The sequence below is a fragment of the Chanodichthys erythropterus genome, chromosome 19, assembly GCF_024489055.1.
Source record: "Chanodichthys erythropterus isolate Z2021 chromosome 19, ASM2448905v1, whole genome shotgun sequence".
Classification (NCBI taxonomy): Eukaryota; Metazoa; Chordata; class Actinopteri; order Cypriniformes; family Xenocyprididae; genus Chanodichthys; species Chanodichthys erythropterus.
The window spans coordinates 16,418,036-16,443,898 of NC_090239.1; the positions used below are offsets into that span (position 1 = coordinate 16,418,036).

General features: G+C 35.9%; 1 protein-coding gene across 18 annotated transcripts in view; it reads right to left on the minus strand.

Annotated features, from left to right (window-relative positions):
• The window catches only part of svila (supervillin a), a 79,300-nt gene that overhangs the window by 5,787 nt on the left and 47,650 nt on the right, over window positions 1-25,863 (minus strand). For 11 of the 18 annotated variants that reach the window (XR_010892735.1, XM_067369730.1, XM_067369723.1 and 8 more), the window contains 23 exons: window positions 22,041-22,440; window positions 20,142-20,376; window positions 18,794-18,926; window positions 15,772-15,816; window positions 14,857-14,925; window positions 13,194-13,244; window positions 12,408-12,576; window positions 12,145-12,240; window positions 11,930-12,016; window positions 11,657-11,834; window positions 11,300-11,472; window positions 10,488-10,643; window positions 8,468-8,604; window positions 7,538-7,685; window positions 7,254-7,399; window positions 4,886-5,061; window positions 4,382-4,529; window positions 4,054-4,247; window positions 3,883-3,965; window positions 2,157-2,305; window positions 1,313-1,418; window positions 509-716; window positions 294-427 (listed from right to left, as the gene is read on the minus strand). Coding sequence is in view for 17 of the 18 variants with exons in the window: in XM_067369730.1 (XP_067225831.1) it covers window positions 294-427; window positions 509-716; window positions 1,313-1,418; window positions 2,157-2,305; window positions 3,883-3,965; window positions 4,054-4,247; window positions 4,382-4,529; window positions 4,886-5,061; window positions 7,254-7,399; window positions 7,538-7,685; window positions 8,468-8,604; window positions 10,488-10,643; window positions 11,300-11,472; window positions 11,657-11,834; window positions 11,930-12,016; window positions 12,145-12,240; window positions 12,408-12,576; window positions 13,194-13,244; window positions 14,857-14,925; window positions 15,772-15,816; window positions 18,794-18,926; window positions 20,142-20,376; window positions 22,041-22,440 (3,421 nt within the window). In the remaining variant the exon portion in view is untranslated. The remainder of the gene's footprint in view (window positions 1-293; window positions 428-508; window positions 717-1,312; window positions 1,419-2,156; window positions 2,306-3,882; window positions 3,966-4,053; window positions 4,248-4,381; window positions 4,530-4,885; window positions 5,062-7,253; window positions 7,400-7,537; window positions 7,686-8,467; window positions 8,605-10,487; window positions 10,644-11,299; window positions 11,473-11,656; window positions 11,835-11,929; window positions 12,017-12,144; window positions 12,241-12,407; window positions 12,577-13,193; window positions 13,245-14,856; window positions 14,926-15,771; window positions 15,817-18,793; window positions 18,927-20,141; window positions 20,377-22,040; window positions 22,441-25,863) is intronic. The other 7 variants (XM_067369727.1, XM_067369736.1, XM_067369729.1 and 4 more) reach the window with 3 other exon arrangements.

Sequence of the window (25,863 nt, forward strand, 5' to 3'; positions counted from 1 at the left end):
CTGAACTTAAAGTGCCTCTATTATGTTATTTTAAAGGTTCCTAATTTTGTTTTGGAGGTCTAATACAATAGGATTACTTACATCCACTTTAATTTCCTCATAATATGCACTGCACGACTATTTCTCAAAGAGTCAGAAAACTGTTCATTAGTCTCTCTAACCCCCTCCTTTCCGAGAGCTCCTTTCAGATAAATAGGTGCACTTTAAGACTTTTTAAGGACCCTTGGGAACCCTGTAAATCATCTCCACGTCAGCATGAACACAAACACACAGATGCACGTTTCTTGACTCACCCTGCAGCATGCAGTCATATGCCTTTCGATCTCTCCTTCCCAAGGCCTCCCAGAAGCCTTGTGGTTCAGCTCCCTCATCACACTCCTGGATGGACACTTTACTGCTGCTGTGAAGCCCCGCCTCCAGAGGACACCTGGAATCCAGAAAATTTCTGTCAGTTCACGTCAAGTGTTTATGTCAAGTGCCATTGGTTTGTTTGTATGAGTTGACTCACTGCTCTTTGATTTTGTTTGCAGCGGTACGGCCCACATCACGTGTGTGCGTCTGCGCCTTGCATCCGTGCCACAGGTACATGCTGGCTTTAGGGATGTTCAGGAGGATCAAAGAGGTGCGAGATCGTAGGCTGCTGCAGTGGCACACCACCTCCAGCAGATGGCCCTCTATGGGTTTCTCTCCTCTCACACAGTATAAGCGCCAGTCATCTGCACATTAAAGAAATAGGGTCAAGCACATAAAAGTGGTAAAGACTAGAAGGGATACAGCTACAGACACTGGGCATGTGCAAAATTAATATTGGGTCATTTAATTACTGTATTTGCATTATTGTATGGGTAGGTTTAGGGTTGGGGTAGGTGTAGTTGTTAATAAAACACAATCTGATAAGTAGCAAATTAATTTACTGTTATTTTATCGTGAAACTTCCGGCCATTGCTGTACCCCTAGACACAACCTATACAAGTGGTGCTCACTGGAGAGCCAAATGGGTCAAATGTGGAGCTTGAGCTAGTCTAGGTCCATCTCTGTGGATCTAAAGGGTAGAGTTTAAACTAATTACAGTAGGTTTAGAAATAGGGTTAAGGTTAGGGTGTGGTTGGACCTTCTAGCTCCACTGATTAGGTCTAGAGAAGGGGAGCCGGATGTTAAGCTCCACCCATTGGCTGTGCAGTGAGCAGTCTCTCAGTCCATATGTTCAAAATATGATGTATTTGTCTTTTGATTTAACCGTTTAACTAATCTAAGAAGGTTATGGAAAAATGATGCAAACTAAAAATGTGGTAAAGTTAGCAAAAGAGATTACTTTGTGAATTTTCTTCCTCCTCTTCTCTCTTTCCAGCATGAACAATCATTCCTCCATTGAAGCACTGTAGGAAACAAGGAGGCTCCTTTCCCTGCTGTACCTGGACCTGCAAAAAGACATATTAAACAGATTATTTATTGTTTTTATGCTAATATTTTAGCTTTTTACATTACTGCTAAACTAATAAAAAAAAATGATTGAACGCTACCCATTTAAAAGGTGAGTTCATTTAGATGTTTTTTTTTTATAAGAAATGTATACTTTCTTTTATCAAGGATATTGCCATCACAGGAATAAATTACATTTTAAAATACAGTAGTCAACATTTCAAGTGGATCAAAATAGTTCATCAAAGTTGTCCTAAGAGCTAAGCTTTCCTAAAAAGAAGGTTTTAGGACAACTTTGATGAAAGGTTTTGATCCACTTCAAATGTTGACTACTATATATTGAAATGGAAAAAAAAAAAAAAAAAAATCAAATTTGAAATTATAATAACATTTCACAATATGATGATTTTACTGTATTTTTGAACAAATAAATGCAGCCTTGGTGAGCATAAGAGATTTTTTTTCAAAAACATAAAAAAAACCCCAAACCTCTGAATGGTAGTGCAGGAAATGCTTAAGAACATCCTAAAAATGAGTATTATTGTTTTTCTATCTTTTCTAAATGCCATGCCAGCTTCTATGGCTATATTCATGGCGAGAGAGGATTAGTTATAATTAAAAAAAAAAAATTAAAAAAAAAGATAACTAAATAATAATAACTAAATAATAAACTAAATAAGATGTTTAAGATTCAAAATGAGTATTATAATAAGTATAAAATAATCCATAGTAAGTACCTGAGCACCTCTCTCCTCATCCAGCTCTACAGTCATCAGTGCTGATGTTCCCTTCTCATTCACCGTGGAGTTACGCCCCTGCCAGAAGAAATAAGAACATTTCTCCTTCCCTGGACCAATGACCCGTTCTGAATGCAGCCTCTTGCCAACTGCGCACAAAAAAAATAATAATAAAAATCAGAATTTTGGATCATGGGCAATCAAACAGCCCAGCAACAACATGTTCAGACACACTGTATCTTATGGTTTTATACAGCGATCATATTAGAGTAGATGGTTTATGGCTATTTATAGATGATTGTACAGTGGGGACACAGTGGAGCATCAGACCATGGAGAAGCAGTTTATTTTAGAATGAGCATAAAATATTAAAAAGGTGGAAATAAAGTGTCCAGGGAATAAAGTGTCCAAGTGCAACAGACAATCCTCTCTCCTATGCACCAGTGTTATTTATAAATGTAGTATTTATTAGCATTTTTAAATCAACATTTATTTGTATATTCCATTTTAATTTTAGCTTAAGTTTGAGTAATTTTGTTGTGCTTTTGTCATTTTTATTAGTTTTTTTATACTTTCCATTTAAAGGTGCCCTAGAACTTTTTTTTAAAAAGATGTAATATAAGTCTAAGGTGTCCCCTGAATGTGTCTGTGAAGTTTCAGCTCAAAATACCCCATAGATTTTTTTTAATTCATTTTTTTAACTGCCCATTTTGGGGCATCATTATAAATGAGCCGATTCAGGGTACGCTGGCCCTTTAATTCTCGTGCTCCACACCCACGGAGCTTGCGCTTGCCTTGAACAGTGCATAAACAAAGTTTACACAGCTAATATAACCCTCAAATGGATCTTTACAAAGTGTTCGTCATGCATGCAGCATGCATGCGTCCGATTATGTGAGTATTGTATACCGTTATATTGTTTACATTTGATTCTGAATGAATTTGACAGTGCTCCGTGGCTAACGGCTAATGCTACACTGTTGGAGAGATTTATAAAGAATGAAGTTGTGTTTATGAATTATACAGACTGCAAGTGTTTAAGAATGAAAATAACGACAGTCTTGTCTCCGTGAATACAGTAAGAAACAATGGTAACTTTAACCACATTTAACAGTACATTAGCAACATGCTAACGAAACATTTAGAAAGACAATTTACAAATATCACTAAAAATATCATGATATCATGACAGTTATTATTGCTCCATCTGCCATTTTTCGCTATTGTTCTTGCTTGCTTACCTAGTCTGTTGATTCCCCTGTGCAGATCCAGATGTTACTGGCTGCCCTTGTCTAATGCCTTTCATAATATTGGGAACATGGCCTGGCATATGCAAATATTGGGGGCATACATATTAATGATCCTGACTGTTACGTAACAGTCTGTGTTATGTTGAGATTCGCCTGTTCTTCGGAGGTCTTTTAAACAAATTAGATTTATATAAGGAGGAGGAAACAATGGAGTTTGAGACTCAGTGTATGTCATTTCCATGTACTGAACTCTTTTTATTTAACTATGCCAAGATAAATTAAATTTTTCATTCGAGGGCACCTTTAATTTATTTGTTTTAGCAATTTTAGTACTTATTTTCTTTAGTTACCAAGGCAATGTTTCTAATTTCTAAGTTTTTTTTTATCTAAAATCTCTCAATTACCTGAAATGATTTTTTTACAGTTTTAGTTAACAAAAACAACACTGCTATGCACACCTTCAACATAAAACTCACCAGCTGTGCTGATCATGTACTTCCATTTGACCACGTATGTGTCCCCTTCATGGAACTGACCAATGCTCTGTTTAGGTAATCGACTAGAACAAGCAAGAGAGACAGTGTTTGTATATAAAAATCCAATCATTTAATAGTTTTACCATATAAAGAAAAAATTATTCATCCTACCTATAGTCAAACTCTAGAATGTGCCAGACATCAACAGACAATGTGCTGATCTCAAAATTACGCCCCTCATCACCTTCCACCAGTCCATAACCTCGTCCGACATCGACTCCATCCAGAACGGTCTTGACTGGCGTCCGTACTGTTGACAACATCAGTGATGCATCGTAGGGCCGACATTCCCCGCTCCGAAGCTCCTAAAAAAATTAACCAACCCATTCTGTTTTAAGATTTGCTATGTTTTTAAATATAATCAGGAGTATCTAATGTATTAATACTTGCTTTTCAGAAAAAAAGAGGTACAGATACAACTTATTCTGTGCAAATTTACCTTGTTTTCAACAACATGCGCGTCACCATTCTTTTTAGAGGATTTCTTGGTGTCGCTCCAGTCCAAAAACTTCTCTTTAAAAAGAGTAGTCTCATTGTGCTGAGTTAACCTGCCAAACACAGCCCAGTCTGGTCGTCCCTGGCCTTTCCTATTAATAACAGGTTCAGCAAAGACAATAATTATTTTAATTTCATAGAGGTTTCATAAAAAGCAAGTATAAAACTTTCTGAGAACAGAACAAACCCATGAAACATGAACACAGCACTCATTTATTTTAAGAGTGACGCATCAGAAATTCTGCTGGCAACTCAAGTCTGTTTATGAACACTGAGATTACTAAGCTGTTGTTTTGACAGGTGTAGCAAGTTAAGCAACAATAACACACTTCTGACCCGAGAGGCCTCTGTGAATGAGCTTTAAAAGGTCACAAGTGCCAAAACTTGATCTATGATAAAACAATAGGCATCAGCAGAGCCTCAGCACATATTTAGCTCTGTTCTGTACCTGGGTATAAGTGTGTTGCACTCTCCAGGGTCCAGAGGATTAATATCACAGTTGGAATAGTCAAAGGTGCCATTCCACAGGTGCTTTGCCAGCTGAAAAGCCACTTTTCTCTGTGCCAGCGTCACCTCCTTACCATGCCATACGTAGACCTCGCTACCAAAATCAAACACCAGCACCTAGATGTCAAACAAAAATAAAAAGTTGGTTCACAGTTGAATTAGCCTTCCCCTTAATTTAGTTTATATTATATAGTCAAGCACTTAGCATAGTTGCACAATATATTGCTGACCATATTGTTATGCAGGGATTGACATTAACACCCGCCAATGCGCTAAATGCGGGTGGATTTCAGTAAGCAGTGGCGTGCAGTCACTCCTGCTAACCACTTTGGTGGGTAAATTTTATATATAGCCTAAATATACATTTTTCAATTGTAGTTTAAAAAGGCATCTGAAATCATAAACTAAGAGCAATGTTGTCAAAAACGTTGATTTTTGATACATATCGTTACTGAAATACGTTTCCAATACTCATTTTCCGCAGAATAGACACATTATACCAGCTGCGTTTCTCACTCTCTCATCTTTCTGACAGCGAGTTGACATACAAACCCGCTTCCCCTCACTCACTTGTTTCATTTGCTCCGGATGAATATTGTTGAGGTTACAAGGTTTAATTTCGCCTTTGGATTCTGCGTATTGCGCATAATTTTACTCGTTTTTTGCAGATTTTGTGCTCACATCCAAAGTTTGTGAGCATAAAGCCACCTCTCAGTACTAAATGGAGTTGTTTTTCGCTGTTTATAACGCTTAAAGGTGCCATAGAACGTCTTTTCAAAAGATGTAATATAAGTCTAAGGTGTCCCCTGAATGTTTCTGTGAAGTTTAGTTCAAAATACCCCATAGATTTTTTTTTTTATTAATTTTTTTAACTGCCTATTTTGGGGCATTATTAACTATGTGCCGATTCAGGCTGCACGGCCCCTTTAAATCTCTCGCTCACTGCCCTCCCGAGCTCTCAACTATAAGTGCAGTTATACAGTGCATAAAGTTCAAACAGCTAAATATAACCCTCAAATGGATCTTTACAAGATGTTTGTCATGCATACTGCATGCATGGATCGGATCATGTGAGTATAGTATTTATTTGGATGTTTACATTTGATTCTGAATGAGTTTAATAGTACTCCATGGCTAACGGGCTTATGCTTCACTGTTGAAGAGATTTATAAATAATGAAGTTGTGTTTATGAATTATACAGACTGCAAGTGTTTAAAAATGAAAATAACGACGGCTCTGTGAATATAGTAATAAACGATGGTAACTTTAACCACATTTAACAGTACATTAGCAACATGTTAACGAAACATTTAGAAAGACAATTCACAAATATCACTAAAAAAATCATGTTATCATGGATCATGTCAGTTATTATTGCTCCATCTGCCATTTTTCGCTATTGTCTTTGCTTGCTTACCTAGTCTGATGATTCAGCTGTGCACAGATCCAGACGTTAATACTGGCTGCCCTTGTGTAATGCTTTGAACATGGGCTGGCATATGCAAATATTGGGGGCATACATATTAATGATACATATTAATGTTACGTAACAGTCGGTGTTATGTTGAGATTCGCCTGTTTTCCAGAGGTCTTTTAAACAAATGAGATTTATATAATAAGGAGGAAGCAATGTATGTCTTTTCCATGTACTGAACTCTTGTTATTCAACTATGCCAAGGTAAATAAATTTTTTTATTCTAGGGAACCTTTAAACAGTCAAATACACACAAAATAATGTCAAAATGCCAGTCTTGGCGAGTATTCAGGTAAACACAGTCAGTTATGTTTTAACACATGTGTATCAGTATATGGATCCATGTGTCAGGTCTTAAAGTGACAGCAGCCTAAAATACCTGCTGATTATGAGATAACTATTATGAGAATGAAATTATGAGATGATAAAAATATCTACTGTATGTGGCAGTTTTTCCCCATGGTATCAACGTCAAAATTGTGCCCATTGAAATTGCTGAGTGGCTAGTAACTTTGGAAAACCACTAGCCACAGTGGCTGGTGAGCAAAACAATTGTCAAGCCCTGTTAGTATGTATTGTAATGTAATATTCAGATATTAGCCTGAGGTGGCTGATATTTGAAGAAGAAAATATCAGTGTTATTTTAGTTTTTAAAAATCATACCAAAAATGACTAAATATTCTAAAGCAAGTTATTCACCTTTCCTGCTTCAAGTATGCAAAACTGTAGGTTGTATCTTGATTAAAGTGTAAATTAGTCACAATCAATCAACCAATCCATCATAAATCAATCAATCAATCAATCAATATGCATGCATGTATGATTTTCAAGTACTTCTTTAGAGTTAAGCATGGAGCAGCGAGGGACTCGACCCCAGTAGTCGTCATCAGGAACGAGTTTGTCCTCCATGAGCCTATAGATGCAGTTGGTTTCTACGACAGCAGTCTCATAGAACTCATCTTCCTCTGGAGTGCCAGCAGCTGTAGGGTACAGTTGGCCATATTAAGAAGGGCTACAGTAAGTAAAGGTCATTATATGGCAACATTCCTTATTATGCTTGTGTACAAAAATAAAACTGTTCAAAGAATTGTCAGCAGATGAGACCTAGAATATCTCACCTTGATAATTGGCTTGGCCGCCGAGAATCTTCCAAAACTCTTTGGCAGCATGAGTGTGAGTGTTGGCACCTTCCTCAATTGTCTGCACATATGAGGCTCTGCATCCCAGGTCATGCTTGGTCTGAACGAACGTGGCCAACTCTGCAGCCTGCACGATTGATACAAACACCAAATTTTCATTTGCACCACAAATATAATGTATGTACATGCTCATTAAATTATTACAATTAAAAAAAAAACTTTTCTATACATTTAAGAAAATGAGCATCACATTATAGTAAGGTAAGATGGTAAGATGTAGGTCAAACTCAGAGTTCAATGACCTGCAGTCTAGATTTAACAATAGAAGAAAGTCATGTGTGAGAGAGACACAGGAGCTTTTACAATTCACCTCTTGCTTCCCGTACAAAAATACATTTCCTTTGTGGTTAATTCTGTTTATTTCCTCCACGTGGGGGACTCACCAATCTATGAATAGTACTGAAAACACTAAGGCAGAATACAGGATATGACATGTTTAACTGTAACAAAATCAACTGAGAACCAACATACTTTTGATATGGGCAACTAATATTGACATCTAGCACTAACAGCTAGTGTTACTTTAGTATTATTTATATACTATTATAGTATTTATTAATAGCTTGAATTAACTTTATATTTAATAAATAATATTTAATTTATAATAAATTTATTCATATATATATATATATCATTAATTTATAATAATATTTAATTTAATTTAATATTTTCCATTTTCATTTTCATTTATGAGCTATTGTCATTTCTATTTGTTTTTTTTAATAGTTTTATTTAGCTTTAATTAGATTTAATTATTCAACATTAGCAACACTGCTACCAGCTAGAGATTAAGCAAAGTTAAAGTGATAATGTGTGTGTTTGTTGATACATGCAGCAGGACACACTCACTTTGGCCTTCTCGATAACATTTGCAAATTCTCCAATCCAGATGAAGCAATGATGGGGTGTGATCAAGAGGAAGCAGTCACCACTGTTCAAAGAGGAAGCTCTAGGCTCAACCAGTCTGGTCTGAACGTGCCGACGACCTAATTAAATTGCACAGAGAAATTGGGATAATAAGTCACAAGCTAAACCCCCTAATGTCAGGAAAAAAAAAAAAAAAAAAAAGTAATTTGCTTTGACTGTACAGCATTATCTTGGTTAAATTTCAAACTCAGAGGATAATTATGTTATCATACAATACAATATAATATTGCAATGTTCTGGTTAGCAGAACATTACTACAGTTGGACATAACATGCTGTTGTTCTTGGACTGCTCACATGTTGTTCTCTCCATTAAACCTATCTGGTTTCTTTCTCTCTGTTTTGATTAAGGGAAGTGTAGAATGTTGTTTTGGGAACATGCAGGTGGGGTTAGATTGAGAGGGAGGCCTTATGAGGAATTGGTATCTACAGTCATTCTACATTCTACACCAGCAGTCCCCATAACAAAAGTAGCAGGGGCCTCATGTATAAACATTATGTACGCACAAAAAGGCATTGAAATGTGCGTACTCAATTTTCCATGCACATATTGGGATTTATAAAAAATAAACTGTACGGACACTCTAGATCGTGCGTATGCACTCTTTTACTGGAGTGAGCGAAGTAATGAAGTAAATAGAAGGATTTTAAACATTTCCATTTCCAAATTTAGTTAAATATGCCACTCTCTTTAATGGAGCTAAGCACTGAAATTACATGAAATCATTATCCAGAAGTTACAACATCTTTTATATGAATTTAAATAAAGATTTGTGTAGTGGATGCACTGCTTTTGAACACTTTCCCTGTGGCATGCTATGTTTTAATGGTTTGCAAGGATTTATAAGATATGCATATTTTATTTTTTTAATATTTTGTCAGTGACGGACCAAGTCAGACAATAATTTACAATGCAAAACTAAGGCCTTTCTGTTTCCATTAAAAATATATAAACATTCTAAAATATATGTTTACCTTATAGGCATAAATTTGATTTGTTTAAAACAATTAAAAATGCTATTTGACCAGTGGAAAAGAATGAGAACAAAAATAGTCTGTATCTCATATTTTCCTACTGTCTTGTACCTTTAAACATGTCACATGGATGGGAATATACATGGAACTGATATGCAAATGACGTTATGCATAGTAAAACTAGGCGCTGTAAGCTCCATATATGGTTATTTTGGGGAGGAGACAGGGTGGAGATGCATAGACACACAATCTTCTGCTGACTGGGTTTTATAAATGGAATTTTGCACAGGTTCTGAATTACACATGGTTTTATAAATCTGAAAACTTTTGTGCGTATACAAAATCTAACTTTTGTGCATATGCACACTTTTAGGATGAAATCTACAGAAAGTTTTACACATGAGGCCTCTGGTCTCATGCGACATGAGGACAGAAGTTCTCCCTATTACTTTTAAATAAACAACACCATTCATGGCTGTCTCACTGCCAAATAAGTACATCTCTACAGGAACACAGATACAGCACACACTATGGCCACGTTCAGACAGCAACAGAATACGGTTTTTCAGTTTCAGTTTTCAGAAGACTTTCAGTTTTATGGACAGTGATATTACATCTTTGATATTACACACTTTCCCTGTGGTTACAGTTAAGAGAATATGGGCTTGATTCCCGTTGCATGTTCATACAGACGGTATTCGAGACACTACAGTAAGTTGCTGTTTGAACTGGACATTTCATGACTCACACCTTTAAGTAAACGCGGTTGTCAATCCCAAAAAAATGACAGTGTAAACGTAGCCTATATGGCTGGCTTCTAATCAGAGACCATTTTTCTTTATATCAAACATACTTCATATTATAAAAGCTGTGCCCAAACAAGGTCAGAATGGATGATGAATATTGACTTCTGTAAAAGGAGCCCTCTACTTCTATCACAAACAGCTGTTGTTGTCACTGTCACTCACCTTTGACCTGAATGAGCATGAGTTTTTTATAGGGCATGGCACTGTTGTTGGAGCTCTGCTCAGAGGCATTCACACTTCGCAGACTCACACTGCTGAAGTTTTCCTTACTGGCCAATCCAGCAAGAGCAACCTCAGAGAAACCGCTGTTCTTATTCACTATAAAAGAGAGAGTGAGAGAAAAAGAATGCGAGAGTGCAACAGTATGAGCTTTAGCATATCACAATCATTAACATTTACATTAGGAGCGGTTTGTGTTAGTTTGGGTGGGTTGTTTAAAGCAAAATGTTCAAAAATGATTCACTGATTAATTTGAATCCCTATGCAGAATTTTATCTTTTTTTTGTAGAAAATATTTCTAATTAAAAGTTGCTGTTCATAAGTTTTCAACCAAGTAAAATAATTTTCTAGTTTTATTAGTTGTATTTATTGTAAATAAAATATATATGCTGTTATGCTAATCGACATCTTTATTGTTTTTTTTAGTGCCATAATTATATTCTACTAGTGTTTCATGAATGCCTTTCATGAATGAACACTGAGTGAGCCAAAATGACATTTATAGACTTAATGTAGAAGTACCCATTCATGAGAGTGTCAGTTTTATGTATTCATTTAAACGTTTACACAATGAAGACATGACTCTTGTCAGCATCACACTGACTAAACAGCAGGAAACTGAACTGAAATGTAGGTCAGATACACTGGCTGACTGAAATAGGGTCCCAACAGAACTAGATTATAAATGTGTGAATACTGGCAAAATGTGCATATAGTGTGTTCACGAACTGACTACTCCACCTCCTATCACTCACTCTTTTCCTGTTTCATCCTCTTGCTCTCCAGAAGGCCAATGTTTAGCCTCTGTTCTGTGTATTCGTGTCTTATGTCCTCCCGGACAGCTAGCATTTTCAGAGGGTTTCTGGATGACTGAACGTTTCTGTTGGGTCGTACCGCCCGCTTGTGTTGCACCATCTCTGAGGTCAACCTAAAAATATATACCAGAGACAAGTTATCAAATAATGTTTCAGAACTAGTTCCTCAATCTCAGTCTTGTTTATTTTCAAGTTGTAAATAGATCACTTAACTGTCAATAAGACAAAATATGGCTGGTTAGTTATTGCTACAGAGATGATACTGAAATCTAATAGCCACACTTCGTTTGGCTTTACCTGGGCAGCTCCACTCCAAAGATGTCATCAAAATCGTCATTGATTTCCACACTGCTGGTAATCTTGGCTATATCCTCTGTGTGTCGATAAAACTTATCGAAGGTCTCATCATCCAGAGTCATGACCTCTTTAACAGACTTCTCTGTGACTGCAACTGTGGCCTCCTGAAGTCCTGAAACTAAGAAATGTATAGGAATTCATACATTATTAAGTTGATATAGGAGAAAATATTTTATCTCTAAGGTTCATCACACATTTTCTTATGATACCAACCTTTACCATTGAGACGACCAAGGAATGACTCCAACTTTTCCAGCTTCTTATCTGACTCCAGCTTCATGTCCTGTCTGACTTCAATCTCTACAGAAGAAAATACAGCAGTGATAAAAATATATACTGACAGACATAGAAGAAAGAAGACAGGAAATCTGACTGGAAGAAAAAGTAGTGGGACCAGGAAATGATACAAGCTGAGTATGGTTTCTCACCTTCATGTGGCTTTGAGATTGTATGGGAGGCATTCTTATTTTTAGAGGACAGAGGGGACTGCACTGGATTTGTGAGAACAGAAGGGGCTGCCAGGCCTGGGAAAGAGAAAACAGAGGGTACATTGTTCTTAACTGCACATTGTTACAAAGTAAAACCATTTTCAACATGTTTGTCCACACAGTACAAAAAAATACATCATTAAGGCCCAAACTGTGTCACTGCAGTGAAGCAATACATATGAATGTGTGCATTTTTCACTGACCTTTTTTAACCATACGGCCAGCCACTGTAAATTGAGTGGAGTCATTGGCTGCTCTGTAACCTTTGACCTTCCACGCATCCTCTTGTGCAGTGATGAGTTTCATGCGTTCCTGAATAGACATCTCTACTCGATCAATCCGCTGGCTCTCCGCAACCTCATTTCCAATCCTCTGAGATGCCAAAGGAGAAACTACATTAAGCATCTGAGCATTTACATCATTGTCAGGGCAACTTTTTTCACACTTCTGCAAGTTTAATTGGTAACACTTTATTTTACAGTGTCCTTGTTACACATTACATGTAGTTACTATAGTAATTACAATAAATTGTGCATAATTACACGCAACCACTCTTATTTCTAACCCTATAGTAAGTGCATGTAGTTTATTATTACTCAGTACTACAATGTATAATTACACTGTAACATGGACGCCTTAAAATAAAGTGTAAAAATTTAAATATCTTTAGTTGATATTACAATTATGAAATTAGTGAGAAACAACACCTTAAGAGATTTAGTCAAAACAATAATTAAATACAATCGTGAAGTGTAAATTAACACATTTACACACTGAGCTGTTTTCCTAATATTAACCATCAAAAAAAAAAACTAATCCAAAAGCCTTAAAGTTTTATATATAGCGAAAATAGCTAGCTAACCGACTCCAAAAAAAAAAAAAAAAAAACACTCCACAAAAACACAACATACATTTACATACATTACAACAACAGTCTCAGTGTTGTGTTATGGAGGAATAGTGGATGTGTGTTTGAGGGTGAGAGGCACCTTCCGTCTCCAGGGGTGACGCTCATCCACCTGCACGGGCAGGGGGGTAGCCTTCACACGGAGGGAAGAGCAGGAAGACAGACGGGAAGAGAGAGGGATGAGAAAAGAATGGAAAGAAAGGATGAAATGTGAGAGGATGCATCCTAGACTAGAGAGGCTCTTATTAATAGAAAGAGGAAGATGATGCTTCACTTGAGACTTCACAGCTGTCCTGTTAAAGACTCCTCATTTAGATTTACAGTCAATAATAGTTGTTTTATAATTATATAGGCTTTAGTATCCTATATGATAATGAAGACGGGTAGAGTTACATACAATGCAATTTAAAAATCAAGAGTTTCCAAGAGTTGAAGGGACAGTTCACCCAAAAATTAAAATTATCCTATGATTTATTCACCCTCAAGCCATCTTAGGTGGCAAATATTAAAAAAATATCCTTGCTCTTCCAATCTTTATAATGGTAATGAATGGTAAGCTTAGATGCCTCTCACGGTTTAAACAAACAGGGCTGACCAACAACTCAAGCTCCTCTTCTCTTATATTGAAATCCTCAGATATTTCTCTTTAAAAATTCAGGTTTTAGACTTCTAATTCATGACCAGTGTTTTGTTTTGCTCTATCCTCTGCGCTTCCGCGTTCATCATTGCTTAATGCATTGGGTCAGAGGCTACTCTTTTGGAGTAAATCGATTCGCATGGGCCATCTGCTGGAAGCTACTGTAGTTATTTTAGTTTAAAGATTTAAATATAGATATTTTTCTTACAAAAAAACCCATTGCTTTGCATCAGAAGGCCTTTATTAACCCCCTGGAGCCATGTGGATTACTTTTATGATGGATGGATGCACTTTTTTGGACTTCAAAATCAGCAGTGCCATTCACTACCATTATAAAGCTTGGAAGAGCTGAGATATTTTATAATATAACTCAGATTGTGTTTGTCTGAAAGAAGATAGTCATATACTCCTAGGATGGCTAGAGGGTGAGTAAATCGAGGGATAATTCTCACTTTTGGGTGAACTATACTTTAAAGTTTTAAAGGTATTAAAATAACAAAGAAAACAGACATTCTTCAGAGTGTTTTATGGACTTCAGCCACTTCATGAAAGAAGACAAGAAATTGTCAAGCAGGCAAGAACAAAGCAGTCAAGAGTGCTTATCAAATCAAAGAAAAATCAAAGAAATACAAGAATGTAATTTCTTAGACTTCAAGAAATATAATAAGAGTCCTACAGATAATGAAAGAGAAAATGGGTGAAAAGGTATTTGAACAAAATGTTTAAGTTATCAAATATGGATGTAAAATACAACGTAACTGTAATTTTGTGCATAATGATTTAAGTAATACATATATATAATATAAAATATACAGTGAAAAAGTAACAATTGTTTACTTAAAGCAAAAAGTATGTGTACTCAACCTATTTTTTTTAAAAAGTGAAATTATGTTCACAGAAGCCTGTGCTTAACATCATATCTGTTATCTTTAAAATGTCTTTTTTTTAATAGAGTTATAGTTCTTTTTTCTTTTCTTTTTTTTTTTTTTACCATTTATGTACATTTTGTACAGTGTAGAAATTAAAAATGGAAAAAAAGAGGCGGATTATCAGTATCAGAGGGTGGAATATGGAGGAGAGCTTACATTGGGTGGGTGTTCTTGCTCACCTTGGGGAGGATTGCTATTTGATCCAGTGGTTCAGATGCACATGAAAAGGAGGAGGAAAAGACAGGATCCTACACGACAGAGAGGGGAATCAAGACAAAAGATGGAGAGGCATATGACAAAGCAGGAGGGAATGAAGAGGAAGTCAAGGGACAGACATCTGGCAGGTGACAATGGTCTAGTCTTAGACACATTACCACATCTAAATAACCACAGGACACATGACATCAAAGTAATTTGCTAGAATGCTATGGTCAAATCTAGAGTACAACACTCAACCACCAACCTCATACAACCACCCTGAATCTCCAAAACTCAAAACATTCTCCAAACTATCTGCTGTCAATGAAGCAGCTTCAAGAGAAACCGCAATGAAAAGTGCAAGAGAAATTGGTGGGCATATGCATTAATATAAATAAATATATTACAGTGCATTTTAAATTTTAACTGTTTAACTTATATGGTCCCAGAGGTGGCCGATCAATATAGACTAAAAAAGGGAGTAAAATTTAAAGCTAACTGACTAAAGCTACCTAAAAAGGCTGTAGCCTATCTATAAGGGTGGTTGAACAAGGCAGTTAATACCACACCACAACTGTGAAGTCACCACAGGGTAAACTGACAAAGCCACCAAAATGGCTGTTAAAATAAAACAGAAAACACTTTTTGTCATTGCAATATTCATACCGTCACCATGGTAGTAATGTAAGAGAACCAAGCAAATAAAATCACCACCACAAGCAACTGGCTCATCCTGAGTTGATGACAAGGTCAGGAAAACCAGGACAGCACACGGACAGCACCATGATTACAAGGTCAAGGATTAATCAAATACAAACACAAAATCATAACCCTCGTACACTGGCAATACCCTTGCTAAGTCTGTTAGCATGGTGGCGAACGGCCAACAGCCTTACCCAGAGTTGATCAGACACAGCAAAGTCATCTATCATCCCATCATCCTAGAGAAAGGGGTGAAATAAACGGGAGAAATGACCCCCTACTTAAAGCTTGGATATTAAACTTTACATTGAATCTGGTTACTGTGAGGAATAAATAAGATGCAAACTGCATTAATTATAAAAATAAATAATGTGATTCTTGATATTATTGCAATCTCATTTGTTAACTCAGAATGAAAAACTATATAAAGTACTTAAAGTCACAATAAAACAGAAGCAGCGAGCGACAGATTTTTTTTTTTATGTAATGTGACGTACATGAATCATATTAATGGTGGAAAAAAATGCAGGGCAGGTTCTATCCATCAGTTGTTGATTGGATGGAGGCAGATCTGAATGCAAGCTTGTGTAACGGGTCCTACTCGCACCGCTTCAAGAGGGATTCGAACCAGTGTCACCGGCATGGGAGGCAGCCACACTTAAAGGAAGTTAAAGACTGCAGCCTATGGCATTATTTGCTAGCAGCATTTCTTGAGGACAGGGGAGTGAGGTTTATCTGCACAGCACTTTACTAGCTGGCCTCAGTTACGCTTGTAGTCGACCGTAAGAAAGGGGTGGGGTTTAAGCAGACTAAATGACTAGAGAAGTCTGGCATGTGTCACCAAAGAGAAGTCTGTCGCTTCACCAGAAGAACAAATTATGTTTTCATTCAAAATTATGAGGTAAAAAAAAAAAAAAAAGTAACATTTATTGATAAATCATTCACAATAAGATCAAAAACATTAAGAAAATAGACTGTGCGGATTTTCATTTCATGCCAACTTGAAGTTTCTCTTCTGTCACCTTCATTACTTAAGAAATTGAGATTCATTACAAAATCTGATCTGCCAGATCAGCAGCTGAATATTGTATATAATGATAGCCAATTCCCTTCTCTGAACTAGCATATGGCAAGTGATGTTATCACATTACAACACTCACAACCAGCAATGAAGTGACTGAAACAATCCAAAATCCAAACAGAGAAAGGCACGTGAAACCTCACCCCATTACCCACTGCACTAGAGAATTACTATCAAGCATGCAAAGATTTTAAAAATTTTTTTTATTATAATAAATAATATTATAACAATAAAAACACAAAAACATGCAGTAAAGAAGTGAAGTGGTAGAAAGACAGAGATCCATGCAAGTTAAGAACAGATACTGTATCAAACATACTAATAAACCAGAATAATATTGCTACAAAGATGATTGTACACATGCACGATGACCAACTGACCCCTACTATCCCAACTAAAAGCAAAAAAGCAAAAAAGCAAAAAGCAAAAAGCAAAAAGCAAAAACCAAAAAAAAAAAAAAAAAAAAAAAAAATCACCAGTTAATGCTCTGGGACTAACATTTGTGCTGTAACTAAAATTATTTTCTAATGCCAGTCTCTATAAGTTAAGGATTCATAAATTATATATATAATATAATATAGATATATAAATTAGATAATTTCCAAACATGATAAACAATGAAACAGTCACAAAGTGTACACCATTTAAATTAGTGATACACCGAAATTTCGGCTACCGTACATTTTCGGCCGAAACTGATATTTCCGGTTTCGGGCCGAAATGATATTGGATATCAGTGACCAAAACAGACGTTTAATTTGAGTTTCTCTGATGGTAAAGGATGCGTGAACAAAACTTTACTAAACATTTTCAGCGTGCCTGCCATCCAATAATCACATAAAACGTTGTTACTTTTTCTATGAAGCAAAGTCAACTTTAAAATTCTGTCTGTTTTTGAAATACAAACAATAAATGTATTTTTGGACCTCTTTAATATGGCGTGACAGATCGCTGTAGCGGCAGCACGGATCAAGCGCACGTGAACAAATAATCTCATCTCCTCTTTACTACATTATGAAATAAACATGGGTGAACATCAAAAGGTCTGCTGAAAGATACATTACAACTTACTGGAATGAATCCAGTCTCATGTAATCGCTCAATCAGTGTTTCAACCGGAGAAAGACGTCAATAAAATGGCTTGTATGCTATACAATGTCAAGAAAGTTTTTCAAATGTCCATAAACTCATTAGTTAGCTAGAATAAATAACTCTAGAGAAGAGCATTTTTCTAAATAAATGCACTATATTACATATTCATAATATTTTTACTTTACCTGTAAGTTTGTCTATTACAGTTTATTTTCACTTAAATGTTTAAAATTCAAAGTTATTATAAAGCTGATATAAAACTGCCTTATGTGCAATTTAAATGTTTGTACAACTCAGTTTTAGCTATTTGAGCGTTTATTATTAAATAAGTTTGAATAAATATATTATTATTATATAAGTGCATCCTGCAGAATTTTCATTTCGGTGCATCCCTAATTTAATTAAATGTAAATGGGGCAACTTGCACTGAGCAAACAGAATTAGTGCAAATTAGTGTTCTTGAGAAACAAATATCATTGTGAATACAACCAATGCACCTCCACAAGACCATGCAAATAGAAAGGACAGAACAGAGAGAAATAATACAAGAAGACAAAATAATGGATAGCACACAACCTTCTCTGTTTAGAGCAGGGATGTCCAAACTCAGTTTCTAGAGGGCCACTATCCTTCATAGTTCAGCTCCTACTTGCCTCAACAAACCTGGAAGTTTCTAGTATGCCTAGTAAGACCTTAATTAGGTGATTCAAGTGTGTTTAATTGGGGTTGGAGATAAACTCTGCCTGACAGTGGCCCTCCAGGAGCAGGATCGGACTCCCTTTGTTTAGAGTTACTCAACTGCACAAAGTCTCTTCTCTTCTGAAATGTTGAACTATGCAACAAATGCAAACAAAAGTACTAAAATCACACAATTAATAAGATGCACGATATTTGCTCTGCATCACCTAGAGCTGACAGTACAAGATGATATTCATCAACCTAACACAACAGCTGTTCAATATGCATAATATATGAAATTAGATACTGAACAGTGACATATGACCTGTATGGACAGGTGAGACAGTTCAAGGTTCAGAGGTTACCTTCTTCTTGAAGCTCTGCTCCACTTCCCATAGCTGGGCGTGTCTTTCAGACACAGCAACCTGCACCACATCCTGTTTTTTATTTATCCTGTTCCTCCAGTCTTCCTCTCCACTCTTCTTCAATAGAGCCAGTCTGCAAGAGACAGAATCATATGAAGTCTTGTAGCCTTCTTAATTCCTAAATGCATTGCTTTATGAACACATTTGAGTTTATGATCTAAAAAATATTTAACATTTTAAATGCTTAAAATTAATTTTGTAGATGCATTTGAATTTATCTTACTTTTGAATTTCTTCACAAAAACATTTATTTACATTTTAATGGATGAAAAAGACCCGATAGTGAAGAAAAAAAAAAAAGTCTACTTACGGTATGTAAGCTATTATTCTAAAATAATGGTAAAAAAAAAAAATGATGGTATATATAAAAAAAAAATGGTATATTAAATAAAAAGTAGGTGTGTTAAAAATTGAGATTAGGATTGTACAACCAATTCCTGACAAACCATGACAAACAGACAATTATACTGCAAATATATCTCTGTGGAAAACAACAACAACAACAACAACAAACAGGCATTTTTCATGCTCATTCACACTCATTTAAGTTCCAGTGTGGGTACATATTTGTATATGCATACAGATGAGTGGCTTTCATCATGTCATTATTGATCAATTTAACCAGCTTGCGTCAGATTGCTTCCTATGGCAGCAGACAACTACCCATCAGTTACACAATACTTTGATCTCGAACTGGACACAGTAGTACAGATCTGACTAAAATAAATAAACAAACCAATCAATGCAAATACGGGCCACAATATAGAGTTACACTGAACTAGACTCTGTCTCTCTTCATCTGTATGCTTAATGTCAGACCACAACACAAGGATGCAGTCAGGCAGCACGAAGACATTACCGCAACATCGTTTCTATCAACAATGAACTATTTTTAAGTCAAAAATGTTGAATAAGGACTTTAAGCATCTGATACGTTTCCATTTTTTAATGTAATTTTTATCCTAGCTCTCAATCTAAATGGAAAGGACAATGCGCCTATATTCAATTGACATATATTCAAAAGACACACAGTGCAACCTACTTTCCACAAATAGAGTCAAAGTGGAACACTTACACTCTGAAAAGTCTAAGCCAGTCTCATTTTATACAATTTTCAAATGTCTTGCTTTATACAAAGATGGAGGAATAACCATTTTCAATATACATCTATAGTTCAACATACATTTTCCTATTCAAAAGACCATAAAATCATTAACATCCTGCTGGCTGACTTCCAAAAAAAAAAAAAAACAATAACAAACTATCTCTCACACTTTCATTCACTGACCTCTCTTTGATGGACATCTGCCTGGCAGACATGATGTCTGAGAGTTTTTCTCCTTCCTCTGTTTTAAAGTCCGTGTCCTGCTCCTCTTCTCTCCTGTCGTCCTCTAGAAGTTGTCCGGCTGACTCTGCGTGTGTCTGTGCGTGCGCGTGTTGTGCAAGAGAGCCACTCTGTAATGAGGATAAGCCGTGTGATACAGCTGCCGTGGCACGTACTGTGGCTGTGTGCACAGGAAGATCTGTTGAACACAGACACAGGAAAGGGTTAGAGCAGCTCCTGTGATACGATCAGCCCATTGACAGGCGGAGCCACGACATACACCCACAAACACAGCCACACTTTTTCACACACATTCAGTCCTGTCAAGAGTTGATGCTCACGTAAGCATGTGAATACACACAAAGTAATGAATTGCTAAACAGGAAGTGAGTGTCAGTTTCTAATCATAAAGGGAAGCTTTGTTGCTCATGCTGTGCACCATGTGGCTTACACAGACATCTTTGTCTTTACAGAGGGAGAAAACTTTAAACCACCAGCCTGCATGACAGACACAAAACAGGAAGATGCCACAGAAGAGACGCACATCACATCCTATCCACACCTATCTGTTTGTAATGTCACACTGATATCAGCACAGAACACATGTACAGCTGACATGTGCAGGAAATCATCATAACAAGCCATCTCTGATAAAACAAAGTACATGACTCTATGAATTGTAGATGGGGCAAAATGAACTTTAATTTCCACTTAGCCGCATGTAACTAAATCTAAATGTTTTAATGCTTTTTTGTTGATGGAGATTTGCAGGCACGGTAATTAATTATATTCATATTTTTTCCTGTTTAAAAGAGTTAGACCCTTGGGGTAAGATGCAGAAAAAGCCCCTACGGGTTATAGTGTTATTTTAAATGATAATTAACTGGAATTAGCATTTAGTAATTCAACATAACTCATCTTTCACATTTTTCCCCCCCTAGATTGTGATTGAGACAATTTTAAATTGAACATTTGATTTACTATATTTAATTAATGCAACTTTTGTTTCTGAATGAAGTTTCTTATGCTCACCAAGGCTTCATTTATTTGCATTTATTGCATTTATTATTATCAAAAATACAGTAAAAACATCCAGTGTCACAAATCATTCTAATAAACTGATTTGGTGCTCAATAAACATTTCTTATTATTATCAATGTTGAAAACAGTTGAGCTGAGCCTGCTCAATACTTATTTGAAATAGAAATCTTCTGTAACATTATAAATGTCTTTACTGTCACTTTTGAACAATGCCATGCATTCTAAAGTAATACAAGTAATAATCTATTTCAAAAACATATCTTACTAACCCCAAAGTTTTCCTTGGTAGTGTAAATTATTAAGAATGATATCAGATATATTTAACAAATTGAGCAAATATCTGATGATAGTTGGGACCTAACATTAGGGGCTCATCTTATAAGAGAGGTAAGATTAAATTAAAACTAAATAAGCAAATGATTTATAATATAATATAATATAATATAATATAATATAATATAATATAATATAATATAATATAATATAATATAATATAATATAATATAATATAATATAATATAATATAATATAATATAATATAATATAATATAATATAATATAATATAATATAATATAATATAATATAATATAATATAATATAATAATATAATATAATATAATATAATATAATATAATATAATAATATATCGGATGATACGTCACCATCCTGTTCATGCATCTTTGTATACATGTTACTATTTACCAGTAAATCTTCACACATTGCATCAAATGAGTGACTAAGACAAAAGTACAGAAACCGGTCGAGGAGAAAAAAAAATGACACTTCAAACACAATCAAACACACCATCAATATTCCTCTACCTGACATGGCTGCCTTTGACTTGTGCTCTCCATCTGTTTCTGAAAGGTCTTGAGAGGTCACCAGAGCCTTATTGTGCCCTTTATGCTCCTCCCAGTCTCTGGCCGGCTGAGCGTGTGGTGTCTGTTTCATGCTCTCTGGAGAGGGGAGCTTCCTCTTCCCCATGCTCAATACAATCATCTCTCTTTGGGTTGCAGAGGACACATCTGGGCTCTGGTGTGTCTGGATCTCTTGGGCAGGTTGAGGGTGGTGAGGTGGGGAGAGGGTCTGCTCATAGTAGGCAGGGCCAGATACACTGGACATGGTCAAGTGTATGTCCCCAGCATGTTCAGTGGAAACAGTGGAGGATCTCAGGGCTGAGGAAGAGGTGGACGCAAAACGAGCTCCACCTGCAGGCTGCAGCTACAAGAGGACAACAAAAGAGAGGGATGGAGGACAGGAGCAGATGGTATCATAGGAAATAGAGTAGAAGGAAAGGATGGAAGGATATGAGAGTGAACAGCGTGAGAAAGAGAGAGAAAGATAAGAGCAAGATTGTAGGTTGAGGGGAAAGTGAGAGGGATGGGATGAGAACAAAAAGTGAGTCAGCATGGGCAGGAAACAGCACATTCAACAACAGTTCATCAGAACACATGTGTCAATCATGCTGACTAATCAGAGGCTGACTTAGTGCATTTCCTGTAGCTGAAAGGCAGGCATCAAATCAGCCAATAACAAAACCATTCACAAAGCCATGCCCTTTATACGCTGAACCCGACTGTTCCCATCAGGCACTCAGAAACAGACACATTGAGTCACAGACACGATCAATAAAATTTCAACTCTACTGTGTCAGCACGGCATTAGGCAGAGCTGTAGTTTGCATTCAGAACAAGAACACTGACTTCCAAATAAAGTAATAATTTAGCAAATTACCTGACATCAAGTGTAAAAAAAACCCTAAAATTTACACATTAAAATAGTTTTCCACTGAAACCGTAATATACCATAAAAACAATGCATTCTGGGTAATATTATTTGTCATTTGAGGCCTCTTTCCTTAAAATGTCAAATATTACCCAGAATGTTTTATGGTATAATGTTTCAATGGAAAATTGTATTTTACTGTGTAAATTTTTCATTTTTTACAGTTATTTTTTAGTGTATTTACAGTAATGGAAATTTTTGTTCTTTTTTTTTGTTTTTGGTTGGTGTATATTTTTAGCTGTGGTAATGCCCATTATTATTTAATGTAGCAGACAAATTCTTTGAAAATTAAAGGTACATGTTTTGATTTTCACTTTTCACTTTACATTTTTATTTAATTGTTTACTTGATTGATGCAAACCAAAAAAATATTTGATTGTACACAAGAAAACTCTTTCAATTAAGGCATTTTCAGACCTGTAGATTGTTTGCTTTGTTCTGAAACAGAAATGTAAATTGTTACAATGTAGCATTTTCTTTGTCCATTTTGCTTCAACATTTTAAAACATACCCAAAATGTGTTTATTCAAATCACATGGTATGTAAAACTGTCCTCTAATTGGTCATGAGAGGACTGTTTATGTTGCGAGATTCCACCTATCGCATATTTCCAAATGTTCAGTATATAAGCCTTGATTCTTGTTCAAATTAGTAAGTAACACAGTACATGTACAGTATATATATATATATATACACATTCACACATACACAGTGCCTTTGTATGTTATTTACCCCTAGATGGTACATATTAGTATCTTTTGAAAGTGTACCACCCCAGTGACTGCTTTTGTATGTTTTTTTCTGATATATAAATAAAACAACACAGCATCATCCCAATTATCAATATGTCATTACCACAATCATTAAAGAAAGACTAAACATTTTATCTGTTAACATTTCTCAGTTATATTTCAAAAGCACAAAGACTGCAAAGCCTATACTCGAGTTACCAGCAATCTGGAACTACACTCATAGCAGCACACCAAGGAAGATAACTGTAAGGATAACGATACATTTAAAAGAACAGAAGAGTCCACACCACAATAACAGCACAGAGAAACAATATCATTGAAATGGAATCACTTTCAAAACAATTTTTTCCAGCTGATGAATGATAAAAACATTGACAGCCAACCAGAATTCATCTTGCTTTAAAGAACTCAAGCATTTAAAGCGGTAGAGGACAGAACTACGGTGCAGAGTGTTATCATGTTTGGTGTAGTTATTGTTATAGTTATCTTTATAGTTATCATTCTTGGTGTGAACAGGCTTTTAAAGACTTGGGTTTGTACGATTTACATCTAAGCAAGATGCTGAAAAGAAATGCCTGAATTCAGCCTACTGGCACATAGGGACATATGCTGAAGCATTAGAACAACTGCTTCTAAAACACAGGACAATGGTTTTACTGCAGGCAGTGTAAAACCTTGGGTTCTATGAAACATCTACGATTCTAGAGGACTCAGGCATCCTCACATGTTCCAGATCACTCAGATCCTCTGTGAACTCCGATTCCTCGTCAAACATCTCAGAATCAGAACCATCCTGCATCAGAGACAAACCCCTTTAAATGCCCAATCATGTGTGTCTGTGTGTAAGAGAGTGAGAACCATGTCCGTTGTGTACCTGGGTGTTGATTGTTCAATCAACATTTTTAAAAAACATTTGTGGAAATTTTGAAAATTTGTGGAAAGACATCTTTCAATGTTTAAGCTGTGGGGATAGACTGTACTTTCATCCCTCAAACACTCATTTTCACTTTACAGTCAAATTTAAAATAAAGTGTGTGTCTAATGAGACTTTTTTTTTTTTAATTTCTGCTTGAGAGTCACTCTGGATCTCTGGATAACTTCAGAACATTAATTAACTAACTTTATTTACTGAGAGCAGTTTAAATAATAGCTGCATCCAAATATGCATACTTCCCACAATAAAATTAAAAAGTTGTGAGGCCACAGGATAGGATTTGTGAATGGCAGAAGCGATGCAACGGATGCATGTCATACGTCTGGATTACATTCATACTACAAACATTCATACTATATATACACATTCATACTACATTCTTTTTAATGGTCGTGACATATTCAAAAAACAAACAAAAAAACTATAGTACTCAGAGTGTGCGATTTTGGATGTAGCTTATGACTTCTTAATCTTTGTTGCTTTGGAGCTTCATTGTTTTTTGTTGTCTTTTCTCTTCACCTCCAGTATTTATTTGACATACACTATATGGCAAAAAGCACACTCTAAAACATTCTGGCTTGTTTCAACCCAAATTTGGGTCAAATACGGACAAACCCAGCCACTGGGTTAAATTTTTAAATAAACTCCCTGGGGTCGGCGGTCACATTGGCGATACCACCAGTGTGAAAGAGTCTCAAAATACTTTATTGATTTTGGACTTGCAGAAAAGTTATACATCATTCAAAACTCTGAAATGTCTTCTTTTATTTGTGTACTCTCAAAATAAAGAAAACTAACAGGATGCGTGATCTGCCATGTCTCTCAATGAAGTCCATTCTGATACTCCTCAGAAAATGAACTGTAACTTATAGAATACTTCTCACACAAACAAGAGACATACATTGAAATGTCAGGTTTTAAAAATGTAAGTCAAATACAAATAGTCTCTGTTTATGTAATCTGTTTGAAAAGAGAGAGATGTCAGTCGTTTACGAGTCACCTCATTATCAGCCTACGGAGAACGCATATTATTCAAAGGCAAATTCTGAGGCGATCCATGTAAACAGTCAACGATGCCTGTTGTCATCAAAAAAAAAAAGCATCAAGTTTAATCAGATGTGTGTACTTTTCATCGTTTTGAGACGCAGTGAGGAATAATGCTGGAAACATTTG